At 47.9% G+C, this 27,712-nt stretch overlaps 1 protein-coding gene across 3 annotated transcripts in view; it reads left to right on the top strand.

Annotated features, from left to right (window-relative positions):
• Positions 1-27,712, top strand: part of zeb2b (zinc finger E-box binding homeobox 2b) — a 74,839-nt gene that overhangs the window by 35,981 nt on the left and 11,146 nt on the right. For all 3 annotated transcript variants that reach the window (XM_079296428.1, XM_079296430.1, XM_079296429.1), the window contains 3 exons: positions 19,840-20,091; positions 24,873-24,941; positions 27,014-27,202. In XM_079296428.1, coding sequence (XP_079152554.1) covers positions 19,840-20,091; positions 24,873-24,941; positions 27,014-27,202 — 510 coding nt within the window. The remainder of the gene's footprint in view (positions 1-19,839; positions 20,092-24,872; positions 24,942-27,013; positions 27,203-27,712) is intronic.

A 27,712-nucleotide genomic window follows, 5' to 3' on the forward strand; every position in this document is an offset into this window, starting at 1 on the left:
CATTTCAGCCGTTCAGCTGATGTTGTTATCCATAAATGATGTCAGAGAGGAAGACGCTGAGATGGCTTAGAGGACAGGATTTGCAGCAGTGTGATGCAGGCCTGCTTTGGTGGAGAGAAACAGTCCAAAGCTTTTATTTTACGGTGAGCTCATCTTTAAATCGGCTCCAACTGGGAGGTTCTTCTGCGCCATTAAAAATGTGTCAACAAGTGAAATCAGCCGCTGTGGCGTTTGGTCGGAACGAAAGGAAGCAGACTCTCGGGCTCAGGATGATGCAAATGTTAAAAACCCAGTTTTATAAACTAGCATGAAAATAAACTCACTATTCGGCCTTAAAAGTAAAACTAAATACCTGACAAAAGCAAGAAACTTCAGTAAATGTTCATGACGAGATAAGAAGACGTCCTGAATCCTGAATTTCTCTTTTCAGGCGTCTGAGAAAGCTGTAAAAATGTAACATTTCTGCCTTTTTTTAGTTCGAAGTTAGCAGAGATACAAGCAGAACGTTCAAACGTCTCTCAGGGAAACGCAGAATAAATCTGAGGTCAGTTCGTGCTCTCCAATATTTGACTAATATGATCACTACAAGCTCCGGTTGTCTGCAGGGTCCTCTGTAGGAGCGGTCGGTCGATTAACGAGCATTCTCTCGTCGTGTCGCTTCAAAACTTTCTTTCATTCCAGAAGTTATAATTTCCTTAAAAGTATAGAATGTACAGGTGAAACACCAATCAGAGTAATGGCTTCTCCAGTCCTCAAAAAGTTTGTTCCAGCAGTGCTGAATAGTTTCTGTTCTCTTCTTTCACCTTTCATTTGCAGAATGGAGTTCACACAGTAGCACCACCCACACTGTGCGATTGCCAAGTGATCTCAGGGAGATGTAGAATCGCTGAGAATACCTCAGCAACGACCGCTGAACGCCAAAGATGGAAGCGAAGTCAAAATACGACTTTACTATCGCCGCTTTAAATACCTCGGATGTAACTTTAGGGAGTAGCGGGGGTGGTGCTCGTGTCCAACTACTCTGTGGCCTCTTTGCCCTCCCGCCACAGCACCTGAGCATCGCAGCCAGCCCACGGGTAACACTGTGGGAGGAGCCCAGCTGCTCCTCGGGCCTCCTCCTCCCTGCTCCTCTCTGCGTAGGAAGCGGAAGATAAACCGAGGAGCGAAAGGAGCAGCACTCGTAGCAGCGCGCATGAATACCGCCAGCCTTTGGCCAGGTGGTTGGTGGTGGGGTCTCGCCTTTATTGATTTCCGTTACTCTTCTGACAGACATCCTCCTCTCTGTTTGGCCACTGAGGGCAGTGAGAGGAGCGAGCAGCGTGGGGCGTTTGGAGTTTGAGAGAAAGACGAGAAACCGACAGCGCTGCCTGGCCTGGGAAACCTTTGGCTCTTTTTCTTCCTCTCTCCGTTCTCTGCGCTCCCACCGGAGAGCTAACACATTATTATGCATTTTGCTTTATTTTACTGCATCGATTTAAAGTCATTTGAAGGTTCTGCGGGGACTAGTACCTGGGCTTGTCTCAGATCGCTCAGTGTGTGCTTGTGTGTTAACACAGCAGGGCCTCTGCTATTTATCCCAGAGGACACAATAAATACATGTTACACCGTCAAATACAGAGGACTCAGCAGCTAACGTGTTACTGAGACCCTCGCTTCTTCAGTCATTGTTCCTTTTCTCGTGCAGAAATGTTCACTTTAGTTCGGTAGGTCGTTGTGCTTTTATTTCATCCTGCAACGTTCCCTGTGTCATACACTCCTCCTTCATATCTGCTCGCCAGACGCCACTGCAGGAAAGCCACCACGGTGTCCGTTCGCTCGCGGTTCCAGCCCTTCAACCTGTCAGACACACTTTTGTGACGGCAAATCCCTCTATTCATTTTCCTCTCCTTCGGCACAAATGTATTTTCCTCCCCCCCCTCCCTCCTCTCTTTTATCAAGGACAAACCTGAACTCCATGGAAAACACACACACACATCCAGGGCAGGGGGATCTCCAGGGCCTGTCATTCTACATTTACATTTTAGCCATTTAGCTGACGCTCTTACCCAGAGTGTCTCGCAAAGACTGAACCTGAATGTTCAGACGTAGGTGAAAACATGCACGCTGAGGAGAAAAGGTCAGGTTTTTATGTATTCATTGTGATCGAGGGAGGCGTGAAGGATGCACGATTTCGGACAACCCGCGCTTTGTTTATGCAACACAACATCCCTCCTGCCATTCGCCCCCCCACCTTATCACCTGTTTTACATCTTTCATGAAGCCTCTTTGAATAAGAACCCGGCTCTGTTACGCTACGTAAAAAAAAAGAGAAGATAGCAAGTATTCTGAGACCTTCCACCTGGCCGTCTGAATTATTCAAAGGTGCAGGAAGTGAAGCCCACCCCTGCTCTCGCAGGTTTTAAAGGCCAAAATTGCTTCATCATGCCCAAGTGAAGGTATGCATACATTATTCAGTTAAACCTGAGAAAATCAGACGTCTCCCTTGGTGTTTGTACCAGCGCGAAAAAAACAAAAAAAAAGCCTGCTCTTGAATTTCTGAGTAGTGGACATTTTCTGCCTCCACCCTTCCTGCTACATCCATTTATTGATGGAGCATTTTCCAAAAAGTACCTTCAAATTAAAAAGGCTTGAAACGATACATTTTCCACATTTCTTCTTCAAAGCTAAAGCTTAATCATTCGCAGCTCGTCTCTTTTATATGACCTGTAACCTGGTTTCATGGCAAACAGTGTTATGGCCCCTCTCCGTATCTATTACACACACACACACACACACAGCTAGCACTGCACCTCAACAATCTGCTCAGTCCTGGATGCTTCTCTCTAATTGTTTCTCTCTTCTATCGACCGCCTTATTCAGCCACTGTTCCCCATAATGAGAGATAAGTCGCTTCACACCGTCGAGCACCTTTCTCATTTGTCTTGCACGCTAACACACATACACTCTTGTATATCTGTGTACGAACACACACGTCCTCCCCCCACTCTCTGACGCATCCGCGCACACACACACGCGTTGGGCCTCGGGCCTACTGTACGGCACTCTTATCTTCAACACGCAGACTTAGCGTTATGCCATCAACAAGCTAGTGTCTCCCAGACGCCACCGTCGCACTGATCTCCTCTCAGGTTGGACTTTTTCTCCTCTTTCTAACTCGTGGTTAATTTAGCATTGCTAATCTAATAGGACGGTGCCTTTTTTTAAATACATCGCAAAATTGGTTCAATGTCAGAGGTCCTTTCCCACACTGGCAATATTGTCTCTTTCTTCCTTTTAATCCACTGTTCATGTATGCTGTGAATATCCCCACGGCGTGCATAATGTAATTAAGTATGGCCACTGCAGAGTGGGCAGCCGTCCCAGAGCCAGTCAGTTCACTAACTCACAGGATGAAACCTTATGAACTGCCCGTCATTCAGCTCTTGTGGCAGCGATGCAACATTGCTGTTGCAATAGCTTGCATCCCATGTTACGTTTAGTGTGAATCCCATGAGCCCACCCTTTCTCCTGCATCGTCACAAAGTGCCCTCTGACAAATTCAATTGTGAAATTCTTGTCGAAACGCAACACAAAGTTCAGTCGAAGCTGTCAAGGTGCAGTTTGCTAACAGGGGATCCGGACATCTGGTGAAACGGCTCGTCTTGCTCAAGAGCTGCAGAGAATGAGAAAGAGTGTCAGAGGACGAAGCTAAAGTTCACTCGCTGTCCGTCTGAGAGCAGAAGTTGAGACGTTCAAAAGATCATGGCCATTGTCCTATGTGCTAGTTTACCCACACAGTGGTGCCGTGCATTTCAGTCGTAGAGCTGCTGCACGAGAGCGGTTCCTATCAGTGGACCTTTAGCTCGCGAACGTGTTTTGGCCCCTGTCGAGGTTTAACTTCTCAGCTCCGGGGCCGGCTGTTGAACGCTGTTCCATATAAATAATTGTCTAACTGAGCAAGCCGAGAGTGTCACAGTGTAACAACTCAAGGAATCCCAAAAGGAAACAGCTGCAGGGACAGGCAACAGCGTGTGTGTGTGTGTGTGTGTGTGTGTGTGTTGTATCTGCCAGCATGTGTTTTCCCAGAGTTTTCCAAAGCTCCTGTGTGATATGGTCTTCTTGTATTTCTTGACCAAATGTTCTCACAAGATTTGAAAAAACACAGCTCCATGTGTGTAGCTTCAGCGTTGATTGGTTTGGGGTTAAAACTGACATCAGGGTCGGTTTTAATGAGGAAATAAACGATTTTTAGGAACATCCTCTCAGGTATAGAGACGGAAAACATGCGTGTGTCTGTGTCTGACGTTGGAAAGAGTCATTTCCAATCTTGTCAGCTGTTGTTCTGTCGTTCCAAACGGGGCTCGGGGGAGATTTGGGGGGGGGGGGGGGGGGGAGCATGGCCGAATGTAATTTCTTGCCATCCTGACAGCGCCGCAGAATAAAGCGGCGCTCTCTTCCCGGGTGATTGGAGGGAATTGCTTCTCGCGGTGACAAATGATTAGCTGTTATCTCAGACAGGATTTGAGTCCCACAAGCAAGACAGCGAGTCAGCCGATGGCCGGCCGGCCGACTGCGCTGACTCAGGTAACTCCACGGGAGGATACAAGGGTGTATTCACAGGAAATTAAGTCGCCAGCCGTGGTTAACCGCCTCCTCCTCCTCCTCCTTCATCCCCCTATGAGGCCCCCACCAGGACAAAGCCTAATCCGCTCTGTCGGGGGCAGATTACGACTTTGTTTAATTGGAGATGGGCTCCGCTCACAATCGGGCCTGTTGTCGCTCAGTAGTGCAGGTGTTTTGTTGGTGCTTTGATGATGCGTCCACCAGTAAATATGCCGGTTTTAATTCTTCACAGCCTGTGAAACGACCCTCCGAGTGCAGTAATAGAGTGAAAACCGACAAAATGTCGGGCCTTACTAGCACAGAAGAGAAACCTTTACTTAGCCGACCATACAACAGCTATTAACGGCTCCAGAAATGTTAAGTCTCCACGTATTCATGGGGAGCCTGCTGTAGCACCTCAGACTTGATAAAGGGATCAGGTAAATGCCTGCGATGTCCTGAACCTCAGGTCCTAATGACAGCCTCAAGCATTCAAAGCCGCTGTAAAACAGTTCAATTTATCTTTACAGGGAGAAGAAGAGCAGAGTGCACGCCGAGATGAACTGACGTTGGCGGAGAGAAAATCTGTCTTGTTCCTTTACAGCGAGCCCTAATGAAGAGGGCTGATTCCTGTGTATCACACACGGATTCTGACACATTAATCCCTGGGTAGACTTCAAGCCTTTGTCCGTCTAATGGCTCTTTGGCACCTTGGATTCCTGTTGGAAGCCAATTTGTAGCACTGACACCGAGGCGGGCGAGGCGGCCACATTTAGAGAGAGAAGTCAAGGTGTTAGGGCCTGATTGGTTCCACTCTGTGGTGCAACGGACGGCTGGTTGTCACCCCACGAACACGTGCTTCTCAAATGGGAAAATGTGTCGACATTGGCCCCCTCTTGCACCTTAACGTGCCCTGTACAGATAAGAGAATTTGAGAGTTATAGTCACATTAGAGGAAGGCTTGAGGGGCGGGGGGGAAATGTCTGAGCTGAAATATCCCTCTGTCGCAAGAGTAAATAAGTTCTCCCCACGCCGGCGAAACCCCATGGGATCAATTAGCTGCCCATTACCATAGATACAGAGTTTCTTACGCAACAGCTTGCTTCGAAATTTGAGTGGAGGGAGGGAGCAGACGAGAGTGGGGGAGAATGTTTAAGGATCTTGTCAAACTTCACCTCTGGCTTGAACAAGCGTTGCGGGAGGCTCAGGCATGTCGTGCGGGTCACGAAAACAACATGAAAACGTCTCTGTCAGCCGCTCTGTTTTCATTACCTGAAACAACAAACAGCGGAGAGAAAAACGGAGACGAGGAAGGAAAGAGTGAGTGCTCCCCCGGGGAGCCATTTACTTCCTGTGCAGATGAGAAGATAGGTGAAAAAGGCCTATTGGCTCCTGAGATTGGGCTCATTTCTTCTCTCTTCTCCGTCCTTTCTCTTTGCATCCTTCCCCTCGTCATCTCGTCTGTGACTCTGTTACATTTAACACCGAACACGCAAACTGCTCGGGTTATGTGTTCCGCATCGGAGCTCAAGTGCCAACTCTGCCCGGGTTAAAGGTCCATTTCCCCACGAGCGAGTCGCTAACGCTGCCGGGCTAGCGGGCCGACTCCCTCTGGGATCACCCGTGCTAAAAACGTCTGCAGCAAAGGCGCTTTGGATAAAAATGAGCACCAACTGGCTCGTGCTATGTTAAGTACACCTGAGGGAATTGTCCCACAATAACAACCACCCAGCAGAGGTTCTGCATGAATCCTTCTCTTCTGCTACCGCATTGTTTGGCCGCCCCGCCCTCGCTGGCCTGAGGTTGCTGATATTTTGACGAAGGTGATGATGGCCTCGGTTGTTTTCCTCTGAGGGGCGGTGCCCCGTCCGTCTGCTACCCCTCTCCCTCCGTGGGAGCTCGACTTCTTCAACTTCTTCTCTGTGATTTATGACCTCTCCATCAGACACATCCCAGGGGTCCTCCCCCGGTGCAGACACGGCCCTCCTGACTAAAATGGATTAGGTGCAGTTATCCGCAAATGGATCCTCGACTACCTCTGTCCCGTTAACTCGCTGGCTTAGACGTCGCCGGTTTGATTGCAAAGGTGGAGAGGGCCTGAGCGGCTCGCTCTGATCTACGGCGCCGTAATTACCTGTTTTGAATGAGTTAATAGCCATAGGAAAGCTGCTTGCCGGGGATAAAGGGCCAGTATCTGACGTTCGAAGCAATGAGAGGGTTTTAACTGCACTGGGATGTGTGCATACGTGTGTGGGAGGGGGATACTTTCCCTTTATGCGCTCTCGAAAGGGAAGAAAAAAGTTTCCTTATCAGGTATGTACTTAAAAGGATCCCACTGCTGGAAGCGCACTGTCTTGAGGGAAAGCGCAGAGAAAGATGAAAGGCTTTTGTTAAAAGTGACGCTTGGCCCAGGTTTCCTGTGCCTTGCCTCGACTCCCCTGTCCCTCCCCGCCTGAGTGCTCGGCTCTCTTCCTCCCACTTTTTCCTTCTCCGCCTTGCAATGCTGTCTTTGAGGGGGGGGGGGGGGGGAGTAAACCCCTCTTGCCGCCTGCCGGTGTTAGATTAAATACCGAGATGGCGACAGGAAAAAGGCAGGGAGGAAAAACACAAAAAAAGTGGCTGGCTGCTTCGCTGGCTGGCTGGCTGGCCGGGGTGAGCGATGTTGGAGGAGAGTTATCAGGTTGGCGACGGAAACTGCCAGTTAGTCAGCAAGACTCCCAATCTGGTGTAGTCCAAACATGCCGCCCCGGGTTTTGGATGACACGGTAATCTGTCCCAGGGAGTTCAGGGTTGATCTAAAAGAGAACTCATCTTTTTTCTCCCTTATCACACCGACATAGCAAACCCGAGGTGCCTGAGGCCGCTAACACAATAACAAGAGAATAAAATGATCTTCTTGAGGGAGGTTGTATTGAGTGCATTTTTCATGGCTGAACTATGTCCTGGTGGGCTTTAATTCATTGGGACACACAGAGTTAACAGCATTATTGGACATCTTGCAGAACACGTTTCCTTTCGGTTACACTGTGCAAATCATTCGCCCCTCACACGGCAACATAGCAGCGATGTGACTTCCGGGAGCTGTGAAAATTGGAGACCTGCAAAGCCATTTGGGGGCTTCTTGAGCCGGAGAGACGAGGTTTCTAAGGGACGTGAAGGAAGTATCAAGAAACAATGAGTGTCAGACTTTGTGTCTTGGCTTAGTTCCCCTATCTCTCTCTCTATTTCTGCTCTCTCGCCGCCCTGCCTGCCTGACTAATCAGGACAGCTAAGAGAAATGGTAATAGCATGCGTGCAGTGACAGTGCCCTGGCAGGTTTGTAAGCACTCCACCAAGGGAGAGAGAAAAGAAGCAGCCAGCGCTACGCATCCTAGAAATGAGACTCAATAAGCACAATAATGTGTTTAACTTGTAAACTAGTGTGGGTGACAGATTACTGGCGGTCCGGCAGCGTGGCGAGGAGCCGACGTCTCAGCCGTTCACCTTTTGCCTCTACATCTGTCCTGCTAATGGGCTCCACTTCTCTGCCAGCGCGATAGAAACCCAGCTCCTAAAATCCTCGGGCGAAGCTCTCATTCCTCCCCTCATTCTATTTCCCAATTAGACGAGAGGGCATGATTAGTTTATTAGCAGTAGCAAAAGCTCCGGCGAATGTGTTTGCGGATTCTTAGCCGTTAATGAGCAAATTCAAACCCTATTGAACGGACGCGGGTGGGAGGGGGAGGTTAGTCGGTGCGCGCTCGGCTAATAATAGCATCCCAAAGACAAAAGATAGAGGAAATAGCATTATAGGGGGGGGGGGGGGGGGCAGAACAATGGAAGCCTACCGGCGCTCTTAATGGCATGCTCTTTCATTTTTTAAATTGTTTCCCTTTTGGAATTATGTATGCTCGCCATCCTCTCCTTCAGGGTTTGGCAAAGCGTACATACACACACTCTTCTTCCACAGCCAGCCCTGCTCACGCCGGGGAACAGCGGCAGGTCTTCAAGCACGGGAGACAGTAGTTCCACCTGTGGGAAATGAACTCCGGCGCAACCCCCTCTTTGTTTTCCCTGTGCCTTGGCAGGCTTAACCACCTCCTTTACAAGGCAGGTAAATTGTTCATTAGGGCTGAGGTAAAAGGCGGGTGGGAGGTGCTGCGGAGAGGGATTTTTTATTTTTTCTCCCCCGTCGCACGGAGGCTGAGAAGTGCGAAGAACAAACAAGTCGGAGCATTTGTTCAACGGTGTAATCTACACATCAATTATCCTGCCGAGCTAATTAGCACCTCGGCGTACCCCGGGTACCTGAGCGCTCACACATGCTCCGACTCTTTCAAGCCACTGATCAAAAAAAAAAAAAGGAGAGGATTGACAGGAACACGGGGAGGCAGAACCCAGGGGTAGGTGAGGGGGGGGGGAGCCTTAGATCAAAATTTCCTTTTTACTTACAGTATATGGAGACTACAGAGTGTGTGGATGTGCACGTGTTGCAGCCGTTCTCGTCATGCCAATGGAGCTACTCAATTATGTAAGCCATAATATGCATACACACGTGTGACTGAGTATATGGCATCTTAGCTGATAGTAAGACGGCCACATTTCCTCTAAAAGTCGCCTTTTCTTTTCCCCTTTCTCTTAAATCATCTTGCTAATCAACTCACCAAACTATGTTCAGTTATGACGAAGTCTTGGATTCATTTCGTCTGAATAAATGTGCACATCAAGGCATCAAAAGCTTTGGTGTTCTTCCACCGTTGCTTATTATTGTTGTTATTAATGTCGCTTAGCGTAAGAACTACAGTTAGATACCTGAAACCTCATTAAAATATGAACAAGAACCATCACGAATGTTTTATTTCTTGATTTAATATCTTCACAAAGCTATTGTTGTTATTATTACCAATATTCAGGGAGTTTAAACTAATTATCTTATAATTGCCCTCATTGTTCAGTGACGGGAGCCTCAGGTACGCGCTGTGAGGGGATTTAAGTTGCTGCTGCAGACAACAGGAACCAGATAAATGGATAAATGAACGGTTGCACCTGTACACAGGGAGGTGGTTGCTGTTTTGAACTTCCCAGTTAAGGTCTTGTATCTCTGTCATTAGGTGTAGCACAGAATGTGAAGGAGCCCTAGGTATCTACACCCCCCCCCCCCCCCCCCCTGCTTCCACCCTCAACTCCCACCATGTAATTAAAAGTGTAGTTTTCGCCCTCCTGCGGCTAGATAAGAAAGTCAGGTACAACATGGAGAAAAAATGCAAGGAAGAAAGGAAACAGAAGGCCTCGGTCTGCTCCTGCTTAACACCCACGTCGTGTATAAGTCACCGGCTCTGCAGCGCTGCCTGTTTGTGCCGTTTACCGAGATCGAGGGAGAGGTTAAGTTGTGTCATCTCGCTGCTGTCTTACACCTCGCGCACCTTGCCGCTAGCGCTGCCTAACACACACACACACACACACACACAGATGTGGTGAATAGGAAGGTGTGCAACATCTCACATCCAGCTGGTGATCGAAGTGAGGCCACGAATGTGAACTGAAATCGATTCAGAGAAGCATTAGTACACGTTCCTCTGTAACTACACTGTAAACGGTTCTTACCTGACGGTTTCGGACGCTGCGACGACAATAAGCTATGCCCCCTGTCTGTCCAGACTCCCCCCTCCTCCCTCCTACACTCCCCCCCTCTGGCTGGCTGGTAGCTTAATTGGGAAGTTGGTAACAGTGTCAGAGAGAGTCGCCTTTCTCCGGAGGGCTTTCCCTCTCTGCGAGGGCCCAGGCCACCTCTCCAGTGTGTGTGTGTGTGTGTGTGTCATTTACTGATTGGAGAGCCCAGTTTGCCGGTTGCCTGCTGGGGATGAGACACACACACACACACACACACACACACACACTCCCCATTTCCTGGTGCTTGTTTGATACCTGGTGGGGATGCTATTCAGGTGACAAAGGCCTGCTCTGTGTGTGTGTGTGCGTGTGTGTGTGTGTGTGTGTGTGTTGGTGGGGATAACAGATGTGATTTTACACTCATTACCATGTGAATGAGACCCTGGGCCCCCAGATTGGCTCGGACCAGAGAGGAAGAAGAGGACTCGTCCCCCCTCACCCTCCTGTGGCCCCTCACCTGGACCCCTCCACACCCCCCCGGTTCATCCTGTCTGATGTCTTTAGTCCATCTGAGGTCCCTGTTTGACTCCCCCTGAACACACACACACACACACACACACACACACACACACTGATCGACCTTTAAACAGCTGGTGACTGGCAGAGTTTTATGACAGCAAGAGGTCTCACTCCCCCCTGTTTTTTCTTGACATTGTCAGTCTCAGTTCAAGACATTTTACTACGTATGTAGACAAAGAAGAAGAAACCCAAGTGGTCATCTTCTTATCACAGAAACACAACAACAGACGTTTCATTCAGGATATTTCCAAACTCTCCGTCGTTGCTTTTGAGGAGCGTTGAGCCGGTGAGAAGTGTTTCTTTTGGGCTCTCAGGTGCTGTTTTGCTGAGATAAACGTGGCCATGGCCCCGGCGCTGTGGACAGGAATGCAAAACAACCTTGGCCAGATCAAACCGGTTGTTTTCGCTGCTATCTGGCGGCTCGCTCGACAGTTTTGGTGTCTGAGGAGAAAGGTGAAAGAGTCTGGGATAAACGCCTGCAACAGCTGCAAGGTGCTTTCAGCAGAAATGAGCCGGGCTTTGATCTCCTGTCATTTTTTGGGACGTTTGTTTAATTGGCTTGCTCAAGAGGGAATTAAACCCCAAACCCTGGCTGTGTTGATGCCTTGCTCAACTCGCAGAACAAATGAGGATACTTTTTAATTCATGTCCTCGGTTCCCTAAATGAAGTCTTCCCGCCTGGATTCCCTTGATTTTTGCAATATGAAAAGATGAACTTCAAGCAGTGATTAATTCTTTTCTTCCAAAATAGATGCGTAGCATTTGAGAGGAGAGAAGCCTTCATTTGTTTCTTTTCACCGTCTGGATCTCATTCTCTCTCCTCCTGGTCGGAAATCAGCATCAAAAGCTTCTGTTAGCCGGTAATTACAGCTCAGGTTCTGCTTAACTGTTATTAACAAAAAAGTACAGTAATCTGGCCTGGCAGTGCAATATGTTACCGTAGCGCTCTAATTAATCTTACAGGGAGCGTAATAAATTTACAATATCAGATTGGCGCAATACTGTATATAGATTTACTAAAGCTTTTAATCAGTTCTGGTAAAATTAATTTTGCAATGATTGCTTACATTTGAATTTGCATATACTTAGAGCAAGTCATTTATTTTTATAGATTCTTTTTTATTAAAACGAGGCACGCGGGGCCCGTCAGGAATGAAGAATTGCTGGTTCTGCCTCTCTGCGCCGCGACGGAAAGAGTTTCCTCGTAGGTGCCGCGCCACCTGTGCTGATGTCATGTGACCTGTAGCTGCCGGTTAACGGGCTGCAGTGTTCTGAAGCCACGGGAAAAAATCTGAGCCAATCGTTTCAGACAAAGTAAATCTTCCCCGTTCGTCACTTTCCTCCTCGTCTCGCTGTTTTCCTCTCTTGTAAATACTCACAATGACACAAGAGTACAGAGAACCACACACTGAGGTACACACACACACACAGGAGCGGCGTAGCACTTTCAGGGCAGATAAGAGTGATTCATAAACAGATGAACCCAAAGCAGATGTGTTATCATGGTGGCGCTGCGCACAAAGTACTGCAAGGCCACACCGGCCCTCGTGGGGCCTTCAAACACACACACACACACACACACACGCACACACTTGAAGGCAGGTTCCAACATTAAACAGTCCGACCTGATAACAGAAGGCTGCGACTATCAATTTGACGCCTCCTCCTCCGTCCACCTCAACCTGATACGAGGCCATGTCAGCAGATTCCACCACCTGAGTGTGTGTTGGTGTGTTTGTTAGTGCGTCTGTGTCTGTGTGTGTGTGTGTGTGTGTGTGCGGGTGTGTTTCGTTACATGTGTCAAACTGTGTGCTCCTATTTATAAAAACGTTTCGCATGCCTCTTCGTCATGTGTGCGTACGTCTATTTTTATGAATGCATGTTGCTGCTGCGTCCTACGTGTAGGTGTGTGTGTGTGTGTGTGTGTGTGTGTGTGTGTGTGTGGAGGTCGGGGCGTGGACTTATGGCATTGAGCCACGGTGTCCCTTAGAGACTGGGCAGGAGGAGGAGGAGGAGGAGTGGAAACGAAGAGAGAGAAAGAAGGAGAGACTCTGGGCCGTAGAGAAAGAGGAACGATTTAGATAACAGTCTCTGCTTTTGGCACACACACTCACACACACACACACACTCACTGCTATCGGAAACACATTATTATTGAAGAGAGCTGACCACAGGAGAACCCTGGCAGGCACCCTGAGATAGGCTCTTGTATTTTCCTCCCTCCCCAGGGAAGAGTTGATGAATTAAATGCTTCTATTAAAGGTAACCCTTCCCGCCTCCCACACGGATACAAACCAGAGCAGACACATTCTTCCTTCTGGTGCTGCAACTAGTGATCATTTCCATTCTCCTGATTATGTTTTAGGATTAATTGATAAATCGTTTAGTCTTTAAAATGTTAAAACAGCAAAAAATGATCACATTTGAGAAGCTGGTGAATGTTTAAAACCTGTGATTATTTATATGTAGAAATTACTTTTGTTGTTTATTATCTACTATGACCAACTGACCGATTGTTCAATTATTAAATAGAATTAATGAAATTTAGATTTTCCAGTAATTCCATATTATGTGTCAGTGAACTTATCAAATATAAGATGAGCCTAAAAATCAAAACAATGGCGAACAAAACTTTAGAAAGTAAAATATGTTTTATTTTCACCATTCCTGCAATTTAAAGAAATTATTTAAATTCCCAGCATCTCATTTGTGGCGTATTGCTGGTGATATTAATATATGTATGTTTATGGTATTCAGCATTCAGCTGCAAACACGCATGTAAACACATGTTTTCTACTTTATATTATTAAAGTGCAGGTGCCTCTCCTGCTGCTTCTCCTTCTTTACAATTTACATGTACACACACACACACACACACACAAAGCCCCGCAAATTTCAAATAGTTTAAAGTACTCTGCATTCATTCAGCTGGGAGCATAAAAAGGGCCTTTATGGTGGAGGGGAAATTAGCGCTGGTCTCTCTTATGCCAGTGAGAAGCACCGCTTTGCCTGCGACGACTCCAAAACTGGAAGCAGTTCACCCGGCAAACGTTTTCTTTTTTCCCTCAGTGTGTGTGTGTGTGTGTGTGTGTGTGTGTGTGTGTGTTTGGTTAGTTACAGTAATTACGGCCCAGTAACTGACAGCCAAAACCAGGCAGGAGAAAGTAGAAGGGGGCTGCTTTTCCTCAGCCGCGCGCAGCCTCGCTGCCGAACATCTGCTGAGAGATTTGCATATTAATTAACCCATATTAACTCTAATTATTCTGGGAAATTATCAAATAAATTAAATTTTCTAATTTTAACCGCTTTTTTCCCCCCCTCTTCCCGTTGCTTGACGTGTGTCAGGGTAACGTCAGCAGGCGAGGAGAAGCTCACCTGAACCGGAATAAGAAAATATCTAGATAATCTCTAACCCCCACTCCGCACACACGGTTCCTCCCCCCTGCCTCCCCTTCCCTCCCAACATCTCCCTCCTCTGTTCTTCTTCTCTGAATTCTCCCTCCCACTCTCCTGGCCTGGGAGTCCTGAGGGCAGCCAGGGGAAGCTTTTGTGTGTCTTTTTTATTCTTCTTCTTTGGCTTGTGTGACGAGGAGGAGGAGGAGGCGGGGGAGGGAGGGGGGAGGGAGGTTTACTTCGAACATTTGTTGGAGGCAGGAACATGTGTGAACTGGGGGAGGAGGGGTGGGAGGGAGGGCACAGATGGTGAATCCATGCAGGACCCGGCAAAGGTGGGACCTCTGAGCTGTTGAGCAAACCTCGAAGCTTTCCCTGCCTCCCTCCCTGCCTCCCTCTCCCTCCCTGCCTCCCTCTCCCTCCCCAGCCTGTTGCTCGGGCCTCCTCGGCAAATAAATGGGACTTTAATTGAATTAGAGTCAGCGCTGCTGCGAGGGTCTCCTCTCGGACAAAGCAGCCATTTGATGGATGCGTGGCGACGTGCTGGAACTTTCCCCATCGACACAAACGCATCAGACGAGAGAGGAAATCATTTGGGTGTGTCAGAGGTGATCTAAAGAGAGGCCTTTGCAAAGGTCTAAAATGTGAGTTTCAGTGTCAAACGGTCAACAAACGAATTTAGTTTCAGCACTTAAATGCTTTTGGTTGTAATTGTTGAATTAGCAGTTTGTTTACCGGTCGAAGGACTCGAGAGTTAAAGCAGCTTTGATTGACCTTCTGCTGCACGCTTGTTGGTTTCGGTTCTCACCGTCGATGCGCGCACAGACTCAGCTCGCTGTGAAACTTTGCTCTTAATTTCAAAGGTTAAAATCGTAAAACGGTTTTGTCCTCAACAACTCATATCAGTCAAACACTTCACTTTTCAGCGACACCCCTCCCCCTCTCTGTAGACACACACACACACTGCCCAGACAGACGCTACACACACACACACACTCACACTCCCAGGTTGCGTTTACACTTCACTGAGTTTTCACCATTCATCGTCTCTCCCAAGTCGCCCCCTCCCCTCGCTGGCCCTCACCCCTCACTCTCTCTCTCTCTGTCTCTTTTCAGGGCTTTTGTTTGCCCTGTGCCACCGTCCTTTCACCGACTTGGCCCTGATTTGCCCCTCGTGCTCGATCGCACCATTATACCGAGACAAGATAGCACAAAATATCCAAACATGTCTGCTATTCTTTTGTGTGCCGTGACGCGGCTCTGAGTCCGGTCCTGGACGGCGGCGGCGGCGTTTGAAGGGAAATCGTCGGCTGAAGAGAAATTATTTTAAACATGGAAGACGTTTTCACCAGTTATTTAATGTTCACTGTAAACCTTTAAAATCACGCAATTTAGTGAATTCAAATGTCAGATATCTTTTCATAATTCTGAATTTGAATGTCTTCTACAAAAAAAGGATGAACAAGCTGCCAATATATTTAGAATATATATTTATGTTTTGCTTGTCATTTAATGACGTTTTTTAACGTGTCAGCTCTTCTAAATTGTGTTTCTTTGTTTTAGAAGCAATAGTATATCAAGAAATAGGACATTTTAATGAAGATGGTTCGAAAATGAAAAGGCAATCAAGACAAAGAATAACTTCCTGCAGGTGTGAGGTTTCATAAGACTCGTGAAGTGTTGAAACGGTTGCAGACAAAAGGTCATCATGAGAACCCTCCACTGCTGGCTGTAGCCACAAGGCAGCGACCTCGCTTCCACCTTAATGCCCTCCCACACACACACTGAGGAACAGAGCACTACTGCTTCCCCGTCTCCCTCGCAGCCATCCAGGTGATCCGCCTGGCTCACATTCATGAGACAGGGAGCGAGCGTGAGCAGTTATCGTCCAATAGGGAGAATGTCCTGGCTCATTATCGGCGTAGGAGGCCGAGCGTGTCACCTGGAGCTAAGCCCCGACACTCGACTCAAAAGTCAGCCGGGGTTAGCGTGAGAGCGCGAACGTGGGTGTTACTCGCTCTCCCTGCAGCGATCGCCTCCACCGCCGGCCTGCCGACCAGAGAGAGCTCTCTAGACTCCGGCTGGGCTTTTAGTGCAGCCTCCTCTGGGCTCGGCACCGGGGCTGTGGGATCGTTAAATGCATGTGATTAGACCTGTTAGCTTTGTCAAATGGGTTTCCTCTGCAGAGTGCAGGTGTAACACCTCTGAACCGGGCTCACGCAGCCACAGAAAGGGAAGATTTGTGAGTTTAAATGTGTCTCAGATTGGAGAAAAAGTTCCCCTTCCTCTCAGATACCTGGACATTTACTTTTATGATGGTGCATTACTGGATATCTGGGTTATGAAGCCCTTGAAACATTTATTTCAAACTTTTGAAAGGCGGCTCTTTACATCTCACCATCTGTAGAAAACCTCGAAGTAAAGCTCGTTTTCTGATTTCAGAGTTTTTACGCGTCCATGCTTCCCGGCACGAACTCAGCGTATGCGGACTAAAAGTGTGTTGCCTTTGCTGTTGTTTTGTGTTTCTTCCATATTTGCTTTCATCACAGAAATGATGAGATTTGAATGCGAGTCTCTCCTGCTCTCTGGGTCTCTCTCCGGCTGTCACTGATCAATATTCAACATTCCTCTCCTCTCTGTACTTTGTTGTGAGTGACAGAATAATGCCAGGCCCGTGAAAGGGTTATGTCAGATCGTTTAAAACCCGGTATTAAACAAGAACTGCGCTGTTACGTGTGTCATTTTAATTATCTGCTAAACTCAAGTCAAACAGTCTTTTATTTACCTTCAACGGAGGGAGACATAAAAAGAGAGAAGCAAGAAGAAAGCAATCTGAAACAGGTAGTGAGAGTTTGTAAAACGTCAGCCGTGATTGCTTTTGTTGAGGATGACACTTAAGGTAAGAAAAGGAGAGAAGGAGCGGAGTAAACATCGTCTTTTCTTTGTCTTTCTCTCTCCTCAGCAACACAAAAGGCTGATTAGGAGCGAGGTTCGGGGGGGCGAAATAACTGCCTGCGAAATATTAGTAGGTTAGAATTACTTTGTTGCGTGACACAATACCAATAGATGCCTCGTGCTCGGAGAGGGAGAGGCTCTTGTCAGCGGTGGCACCTAAACAATGGCGGCTTTCTTGACGTTAATACTACGCGTTTGACTTGACGAGCGCCCCGCTGTCATTTTGCCTTCTTGGAGGTACACGTCGAATGCGGAGGAGACAGCTGACGTTCGGAGAAGATTGCATCTACTGTAGCTCTCGGAGACAGTTCAAACGCCCCCGTGCTTGAAGTTGTTCAGAAAGTTGAGAACAAGACGTCACAGGAGACAGAAATAAAGTGAAAGCTCCACTTTGCTCCTCCAGGATTTACTTTGGAGACCTGAATTCTCAGTCGTGCTCTGAAAAGTTCAGTGCGCAGAAGGTGCACAATGCTGCGTTCCCTCATTCCCTACGTGGGAGTATTGAAGTCAGGACGGTGTGCGTTGCTGCGGTGGATGTGTTGCTCAACAAAAAGAAGCTCCCTCGCTCCTTTTATTGGGGAAGAATGGGCCCTTTAAAACCTGTCCAGCCTTAGATAATTTCATTCAGCCAGCCCCTGCTCCGCCGTCATTGAATCTGCATCCAGAGATCAGGTTCACAGCGACGGGTTGATAGCTTCCCAAGCCTCTTGGCCTTTTGTTCTACCGGCCCCCTCCTCTGGAAGTTTGGGGGGGGGGGGGGGGGGGGGGGACACAGAGCTGATGGGACATTGGTGAGAAAAGTTCAAAACCTCAGAGGTGACGGGCCTTAAATTCCAAAATGACATTTTGTTGTTTTGACGAGAAATTCCCACGTTTGTTTCAGTCGTCGAGACGTTGAGTTGAACAGGTGCAATAAATGTCTTTAACTCTTCAAATGAAGGCACAAAATCAATTGTACCGAGGTAGATGCGGACCACCCAGGAGCTCCACTCCTGGTCTCCAGCCTCGGTTGCCTTTTTTGTCATCTCCGAGGAGCATTACTGAGTCTGAACTTGCCTAAACCCTTGTGATCACACCTCTTGAAAAGGTTTTGTTTCTTCTGTCGATTGGTATTCGAGGCAGGTCACCGCACTCCCACCCTCCCCTCCTCCCCCTCCCCTCCTCCCCCCTGCCTCCCCTCCCCCGTTTGAAAGGCCTGTTTTCATTTTAATTTGCACCTGTTGTGCAGTTGTTCGCTGAAGGCAAGTGCAGACCAGTCAATCGTAGGGAGACGTGTCAGGAGGAGATGTGGGGAGGCTTATCTTTTGATATGCATAATGTCTCCAGAAATGTCATGCATGAACTTCATCTGTTGGCGCTGTTGATTCTGGGAGAGTTCAAGAGGCAGGGACACTTTCAGGCCTCGGTCGGCAAAGCATGCCACATAAAACGCTGTAATTAAGCTCGTGCATTACACAATGTGAGGCGTTTTACATATTACGCACTATTTATGCTCACGTTAAAACACGACATCTCAAAGCCATTAGTTATAAATCTGTTGATTTTCACCGAAGACTTATGAGCTTGCTGCAGCTTTATTTTATTGCTCAGAAACATAAATTCAACTAAAGCGCATTAAAAACGCCTCTTCACTGTGGCGGCTCCGTCTCTGGGTCCTCCCCGTTGATTGGCTCGTACCGCAGAACATTCCTGCGCAAGCTGCCAATGAGGTGTGTCCCCCATGTGATGCCTCGCTTCTGGCTCGCCGAGCGCTCCATCTGCGCTCCTCCAACAAGTCCTCTGACGTCCTCTTCCGCCTCGGTTTACGCTGCGGCGAGCATGCGCTGAGAACCTGCCGACGTTGGTGACTAATTTGCATGCGAGCCACCTTTGATTGAGTTCACAGCCCTTATTTACAGGCCGTCTATTTTAAGAAAAGCAGGCATATGTCTGGGACCTGGGTGTTGTGGGAGCGGGCGGGCCCTGTGGATGCTCCTCTGGAGTTTTAAGTGTGTGTGTGTGTGTGTGAGGGTGTGTGTCAGCCTATACCTTCTTGCATGTGTGCACTCAATAGGCCTCGAGTCCTGTCATATTTTCATATGTTGGGAAACATTTATGTTCATGGTTCACGGGCGATGCAAATGTGAAGACATGCGCGAGCTGTACATGATGAATAATCTAAATGACGATAGGTTGAGCCTTTTGTATGCACGGCAACGAGATGAGTAAAACAGCATGAGCTATGCGGAGCATCTGAAACGTGACGGGTATGCTCCGGAGCAGAGCCGTCCTGAAAGGTGCAGCTCGTTGGCATCCGAGGCATGCGAGCAGGACTGAAAATTAGTGGCTATTTTGGCTCGCATCTCCTCGACAGCTGTCTGCCCACCGCTGTGGTTCAGTCACAGATTCCAGTCGCGGATGCTGTAATTAGGGTGTAACCCCAAAAAAAGAGAAAGAAGCGCCTACGCCTTGGACCGAGCAGTGATGTGGGGTGACCTTTTTAATCTGGGAAAAAACCTCAACTTCCAAAACAAGTCTAAATCCTTTTTCCGATTCCTCTGTCATTTATGTTTCGAGTCAGCTGACACTCTAAACTGGTACACGCCCACATTCCTCAATCAACAACATTACAAGCTGCCAGTAATGACCAGCACGTTTAGAAATATGAATATGGGATTATTGCTGCCGTGAAACACCCTGTATTCCTCTGCTGTCCTTTCCTAAAACTCTACTGAGCTTGCTTTGTCTCTCTGTCTGTAACAGCTCTGAACTACGAGAATGTGGTGGAGACGGGCTCAGAGACGGAGGAGGAGGACAAGCTGCCGGTGTCCGAGGAAGACGCCCTGATCAACGGCACGGGCAGCCCGGCCAGCCTCACCAACCCGGAGGCCTCGCCGCGCGCCGACAGCCACGGCCTGCTGACCAAGGAGGAGGAGGACGACGAGATGAGGGACAGCGGCGTGGAGCACATCTGGCCCGACAACGACATGCTGAGTGCCTCCGCAGACGGTACTGGTGAGTGTCTCCAATCGGATGCTGCAGACGAGAACACCGTGTGATCCAAAACGTGATATCTGAGTCACATGACCTGCAGATTTAAGGCTGATGATATTCTCAAGGAATCCTTTTTCTTTTGTTTTCCGTCTGCTCCGCCAGATGTGTGGGGTTCAGGTGAGCTGTCAATCACAAAAGCTACCACTAAGCTGATTCTCAGATACTTTATTGCAAATGTGTGCACATCCTGCCACTCGTGGTGTCGTCTCATGCCGTAAACCCCACCCATCTGGTGCCCGAGCCGACTTAAACAAACCCCACGGAGCGCTGTGCAAACGCTGCTTGAGCCGGGTCTGACGCGACGCTCCCTCAGCAGACAGACTCCAGAAACAGTTTCTCTCTGCGCGACGGGGACCATTTGCTTCACGCTTAGAGAAAAGTCCCGCTCTGAGCAGAACAACAAAAAATATGTGCAGTAATGTAGAACCTCACAGAACAACGTGAGCTGCAGAAAATGAAAAGCACCAGGAGTGGAGAATGTCTCAGTCTGCAGGAGATGCAAGACATGTGAGGCTCACAGTGTATCAGTGTGTGTGCTGTTCCAGCAGTGACCTCCTCCCTAACAAGCTGCTTAATCCCAGGCAGGTGATACCTCCTCAAACCTGACTGACTTATCGTCTTTTGTTGAGCAACTCAGATTGCGGGGGTCACGGATGCTTGAAAGATAAATACTTTTAATTAGGGGGCGAGGGTATAATCATTAAAGGAAGCCAGACTGCTGCGAAAAGTCATTAACAATCTTAAATGAAATTTTTATTTTTATGATAGCCATTTACATGTATAATAAGAGTCAATGATTCTTGGAAGCATGTGACGGGAACAGAGTACGCCGAGAAGTCATGTAAGACAGCCAATTTAAATGAGCTGGGCCCCGCTATTCATTCCTGCTAATGAACGAGCTGTGCACGCCGCCGAAAAACGGAGGAACATTCAGCACTCTTAAATTTTAATACGGGGGAAATTACACATTTATTAGGGATGAAAAAAAAACTTAGTGGGTATCAACATTTGCTTCTCCTGAACAGCAGTTCACACTGGCTCCTTACAGTTTGGTAAATAAATCAAGATAAAGGATAAACAAGCTGTCGCTGCATACGGTAATTGTTTATTTGATAAAGACCCGCGGTGCCATAATGTCTGTAATTCAACTATGTTGCAATTCCCAGATAATATGCTTCTTGTGTGATAAAGGGTCTGACATATCTCGGAGAGCAAGTCAAGTTCATTAGAGCGTTCGGGAGTCTCTTTCCCAATCTTGCGGGTGCTGTGTTTCCCAGCTTGTGTTTTTTTCTTCCTCGGTGCCAAAGTGTCTACAGTGATACCTCAGCACATAACTTAGGCCTGAGATAAGTTAGCCCCCCCCACCCCCCTTCCTACTCGGACTGATTTGCTCGTCACTCCTATCAAGAGTTTTTACGCAGGTCTTGTGAGTGGATTTCCTCAGAAGTTTGGAAATTGCAGTAAAAGCCCACAAAAGTGTGGACATGTCGCCCAAAAACGCAACCAGACCCTCTAAGGACTAGTTTCATGTCTTAAGCAACGGAGCAACGCAGCCGAGACATAACTATTACATTTAAGAAAGCAGCTTTATCAGCGAGCCGCTTCTGATTCCAGGGCACAATCAGAGTCTTGTGTCTGCCGTTGTCCTTGGCATTCCTTCATCCCTCATTGAGGCCGGACGCGATGTGCTGTAAAGCATGACATCATCATCACTGACGGACACTTTCAAATCAATCACCTGCGTTCTCCCTTCGCCCTTCTGAAAGCTCCTCTCCGGGGCGTCGGGAGGATTCCTGACTTCACATCGCAGCATGGAAGCACTTTTGCTTCATCCTCGAGACGAGATATTCAAATAGAAACAAGACAACTCTGCCAAAGGTGTCCCTCTGTTGTTGATAAAACAGTGTTGCTTGTTGTCTTTGCACATTTATCAAGTTCTGGAGTTATTCATTTGCCATTTAAACACCTCGTGCGTCCAGCAGTTTCCCACATCTTTCAATAAGTGTATCAGATGCTTTTCCAGCCTGCCAAAAATAAAAAACTCTGTATTCTTTGGCTGCAAAACGCTCGAATCTGAAGGGATGGAACATTGACACAAAATATCTGCTGTTGACAACCTCGTAAAAATATCAGCGACGGCATCATCTTTCATAAACCTGCTTTAATCAAATCCTTCTCTGAGATTGCGAGGCTATTGTGTGCACACCAGACTGGTTCAGGAGTCTGAACGCAGAGCTTTAGAGCGACTGCGGTGAACGGCCATAAAAATAGGAATGTTTTCAAAATAAACAGCATCAGAGCTGCTATGAAAATAGGTGGAATTACGGTCTGGCCAAGGTATTCTGGACTCCTCCTGAGTCTCAAACCTCAACATGGCTCCTCAAGGAGGTGTGTACCTTACTGCCTCACGTCCTCTGTGATTTACTGCTGACAAAACACTCTTTTTCACTGCAAAATGCTCCCCACTACCCAAAATAGGCACATTTCTGTGGCATAAAGGACTCAAACCGCTCTTTTTTTCCTCTTTTTCTATTTTCCTCGTGACATTTTTGAAATCTCGTGAAGACTTTTGATACTTTAAGAGACAAAGCCATGAAATCGGTCATGTCTTATAACACGTGTGTGTGTATAGGAAGCCCTGCAGCGTTCTACTGTGTGCACCCAGTTCCTACAACGACTCTGACTGCGGCTCAGGACTGGCTTTCAGCGTGCCTGTGTGCCAGAGGTGTACGTGGTATTAGCCTACCTCCTACTGGAAGCAGCCATCCCTCCCTTCAGACCACAGATAACAAAAGTTCTCCAAGGTAAATAGGGGAGAGTGGAGGCCAGTAAATCCCACTGGTCATCCCCTTGCGTCAGACCAAAAGTATGCAGCCAAATGTGATTACCCAAAGCAAACACGGTGCCTACGAGGACACAGAGATGTGAGGGAGGTTTCACCGTGTGCAGGAGTTTTTCATACATGCTGATATCTGATACTTGAGGGTATATTTTTAATCTGCGGTGGAGGTTTGTTTTCTATCTCTTTTGTTTTGTCATAGTTTAATTTACGCTGTTTGAAGCCCATTCATTTTCTCATACTGCAACTGTGGTTTGGATGCTGTTTGGCAGGCGTGCAATCAAATGTACCGGAAAAAAAAAAAAGAGAGAGGAGGGAAAGAAAATTCCTCGCGAGGGGAAAGTTAAACTAGGACATACCCCTCCAGAAGAGTCTGTCATTATTCTGTGGAGCCATTGACAGGGGTATTTATCATTGCACCGCAGAAGCCACATCTTTAATTTCAAGAAAACCCGGAATTGCAAAGGCTTAGAATGCATTCCACAACTATTAAACCCATTGTGTTCAACGAGAAATACAAAAGTGTTTTGCTTCTGGCCTTTGGTAGCAGGATAACATTATTATAAACAACACACCCACCACCTTTCCTGTACTGTCTCAGCCAGCTTTCTGCAATGTAGGCGCTCATCTTTGTTTAATATCTACGGGAGAGTCGGATACATCAGAGCCTGCTGTGGACTGTGGAAAAACCACAGAGATCTTCACAATGCAACACTTGTAACGTCCTTGCAGCAGCAGAGCAAGAACAGATGTGCGTGAGCAACACAATGCAGGTTTTTTATTCCAACACAAAGCCCCCATGTTCTGGGAAGCACCTTGATTTCATTTTTACCGACGAGGCAGGAAGGAGGGACCAGGGGCTTCTTAAGCTGATTGTCCAGTCGGTGTCCTCCTGTCGACCGTGGAGGGATGAATCTGTCAGAAGAGGGTCTGTTTATGAGCCCGTCAATCCACCGGCTATTTACAGCCACGTCCTCACCTGTGCCAGGACACGATGTGCCCGTCTGCACACACCGGGTGCCATTCTCCTGATTGGCAGTGAGGACCTGCTCTGTTTAAACCGATGCTCCTGGAGGGTCAGTCAGGCAAACATTTCTCAGAGCCAGGGTTCCTCTGGGAGGCAGAAGCATCCTGATTGGTTCATGGGTGGAACCAGAAAGCCAGAGGACTTTAAGTATTGATTCGACGTCTGGATTGGTGGTTCTCAACCTGTATCCCATTCCATTGGGCTTCAGTCTGACATACTTTACCAGAGAACATTCATTCTTTGTCTCCACCCACCTGAGGTTTAGCCCAACCAATGAGGTTCATTTCTGCCCTCCAACGCAGCTCTGCCCCTGGAGAAATGTTTGTGCAACTAAAACTCTTAATTTGGGGTTCAGGGTTGTGTTCCGTTCAGTCGGTAGCGAGGCACAAACCCTCCGCTAGCGCTGTGGCAAATCAAAAGAATGTGTGCGCTCGCAGCACTCCGGGCTGCTTCGGAGAAAGAGCATCCGCCAACTGACACGCGATAGAAGGAGCGTGATGCTGCATGCCGAGGATTGCAGCGGCGTCACAGCCGGGGAGTAATAAGCTCAGCCTGCGTGTTGGCTGGAGCTCTGTGATTGCTCAGGTGGATGTGCTCCGTGTTGTGTTTAATCGCTGTGTTTGGCGATTGAAGCTTTCTTCGCCTCCCCCACCGCTTGTTGTCATGTTAAAGGTAAATAAGTCAGTGCCTGGCCCAGACGATAGCATTCATTAAGCACGCTGAACAAAGCCGCGGCGCGCTGCGATGCACAGCGGTGCCTTTATTGCTTTCTCCATACCGTCTTCTTAAAGGCCTCATTGTCTGCGTTTGTTGGTTTGCATGGTGCACCGAGGTACTCACCCCCCCCCCCCTTTTCTCTTCTCTGTTTCCGTGCAGATGAAATAAAAGATGATTTTGACGCCCTGGGGCCTGATGCCACTTTGCAGGCAGTTGGAAACGGTTCAGGTGAGTTGACTGAAGATGTGCTCTCTTCTCTTGCAGTGAACTTTCTGTTTCTGCAACACGCTTTCAATCAGTCTGTCCCAATCTCTTTGACCTGTGACCCCTTAGAAGCGAAGCAATGTCTGCTTGCGACATCTCGTCACGGGTTGCTTAAGTTTCCAGTTTTTTTCAGAACCTTAAGGGGTTTCTAGGACAAAGGTCACGCAGATGATAAAAAGCTTAAACGTGTCTCCCTCCCTTCAACACATTCCAGCAGGGTATATTTAAAGCTTTACATCCAGACTCATGGTTATTTAAGGGGGAAACAACCTCAGATTCGTGATGTTTTCAGCCTTCCTGGTGAGCTCAGTGTGTGTTTGTGTCCCGTTGCCGACTCCCGGTGGGACCGAACCCTACCTGCCATTTCCCATTAAGCCACCGAGGCTGATTTGCAGCCACACACCCGCCTCCCTTCCATGATATCATCCTGGCCACCCTGACAATTGGCCCCGGACGCTGTTACGGCAAACCGAACTCGCCCCACAGAACGCAGCCCTGCCTCAAAGCCCTCCCTTCAGCTTTAATCAACATTACTTTTCTTCTTCACTTCTCTCTCTCTCTTCTGAAAATTCAAGCACGACAAATGTTTTCCATTTTCGCCGCTGAGAAGAGTTTTGGAAACAATACTGTGGCACGGCTGCTCGCCGCCACTCGATCACATGTGATTTCATTTAAAGACATGAGCAGTTTGATCACGTCCTGGTGCCAAGGCACACTTTGATCCAGGTGATTTCCTCCTCCACTGGGAGAAAAGTCGCTTGTTTCCTCTTCAAGAAACATTTTACATTTATATCTTTCATGCAGAAAGACTCCAAACGGCTAACGGGAAGTTTCATTGGAGGAAACACTGAGTAAAATGTTACTACCCTCATGCTTTTTATGTTTATGTCATCATATCTGAAGTAACAGCTTAAAAACGCTCTCACAATTAGCTTCAGACGCTCGAGTCATCTAATGAGAATGCTGTATATTATGCCATCGCAGTTATCAAAGCAATCCATTGGCACCGGTGACATTTCGGTGCCATTTTTGACAACCAAATATCTACTACCTTGACCTTTCGCAAATTGGACCGCAAAGTCATCACGGCCGAACAAATGGCTCTTTAAACCTCACCTTGGCTCGCAGGCTGAAAGCCTAATTAACGGAGGATGAAGTCTGATGAGACGCCACTCGCTCTTTTGGTTCGATACAGCAAACAGCCTCCAGAATTCCTTCAGGTTGTAAACAGTGTGTGTGTGTGTGTGTGTGTGTTCTGAAAGTCAGCCATCCCCTTGACGAATGAAGGCTGCTGATTTCTTTTAGCTCCGGTTTGTTTTTGGAGGCAGCTATCTCCACACTGCAGCTTAAGAGTTTCCCTGAAGAGAAGGGACTGGGAAATAATTTGAGAAAACGCATTGTGTGGCCTCAGCACTTTGGCTGGCTTAAGATGCATTCTGCTCGGCTACGGCAAAGCATGGCTCTCCTTTTTCCCTCTTCTTCTCTTTTTTCTTTTTGCGCTGGTTTGTGGTTTGGCCCCGGTAATCTGTTCAACACAGAATCAACAAAAGCCACAGTCTCTTGATTGACCTTATATGTGAAAGTCGATACAAAGAGACGTGGCTCTGTTGCTGATTAAGCCCGGCTTGTGTATGTATGTACATGTATATGTACAGTATGTGTGTGTGTGTTTCCTTTTCTATTTTACAGCCCTAAATCTGATTTCATGTCATGAGTAAATTTGGTCAGTGAAGTTCTTTGACGCGTTGCTCCTCAGCAGCTCATGGTAGCTCGTTCATCTCTGACTTTAGTCCGGATTAAGTTACAATTCTTATTTTAGCCGGCATGGCGTGACAAGCAAACCCAGTAATTTAGATGTATTCTCCCCAAAGCACGGCTGTAATGTTTTAGGGTGGCGGTCCTCATTTCCACCAAGATGTTCCCAATATCCCTCTGTAAGACATTTCTCAGGGGAAGAAATTAATCCAATTTAGTCCTCGCCCGTTCCGTCTCCGCCGTTCTCCTCCTTCACCGACTCTCTTCCTCTCTTCCTTCAGTCAAGAGCGTCGATTGCACTTCGGAGTTCGAGGACTTCTTCGCCAAGCGGAAGCTGGACGACGGCGACAGCCACGTGGTGAGCATCGCAGAGTACCTGCAGCGGGGCGACACCGCCATCATCTACCCAGAAGCCCCAGAGGAGCTGTCCCGCCTGGGCACGCCGGAGGCCACCGGTCCAGAGGAGAACGGTAAGAATCCCGCCAGGGGCGGTGGGGGAGGGGTCAAAGTCTGCTGGTCCAACTCCCCAGAGCCACCAAGTCAGGGAAGGAGTGTTTAGCTTAGCGTGGCTAACATTCGTCATTGTAATTTAAAGTTACAGTCGCGCTTTCAAGCCCAATATTGACGATTTTAAACGATTCGTTTCACAATTGCTTTAATATTTAATTCATTGATATTAACTGTGGCCTCCTCTTGTGGCATAACAGCTCCCTTGTAGCAAGAAAGGGAGTCTGGTCAGAGCAGCAGCTCTTCCCGCTGACACAACCGGGCAGCTGTTGGTCCCACAGATTCACCGGATGCCTTGGTGTTTACCTACCGTCTTAAGCAACAGCTGGGCAGGGGCTTGAAATCAGATAGCGCACCTCTGAAGCGGCCCGGGGGGAAAAACTGGGGGGGGTTTGAATAGGAATGAGCTCATGATTCATGTTGCAGACATGATGTACGTGTCGGTGGGAACGGCATTAAAAAGTGAGCGCTGT

This window comes from Melanostigma gelatinosum (genome assembly GCF_949748355.1).
Source record: "Melanostigma gelatinosum genome assembly, chromosome: 24".
Classification (NCBI taxonomy): Eukaryota; Metazoa; Chordata; class Actinopteri; order Perciformes; family Zoarcidae; genus Melanostigma; species Melanostigma gelatinosum.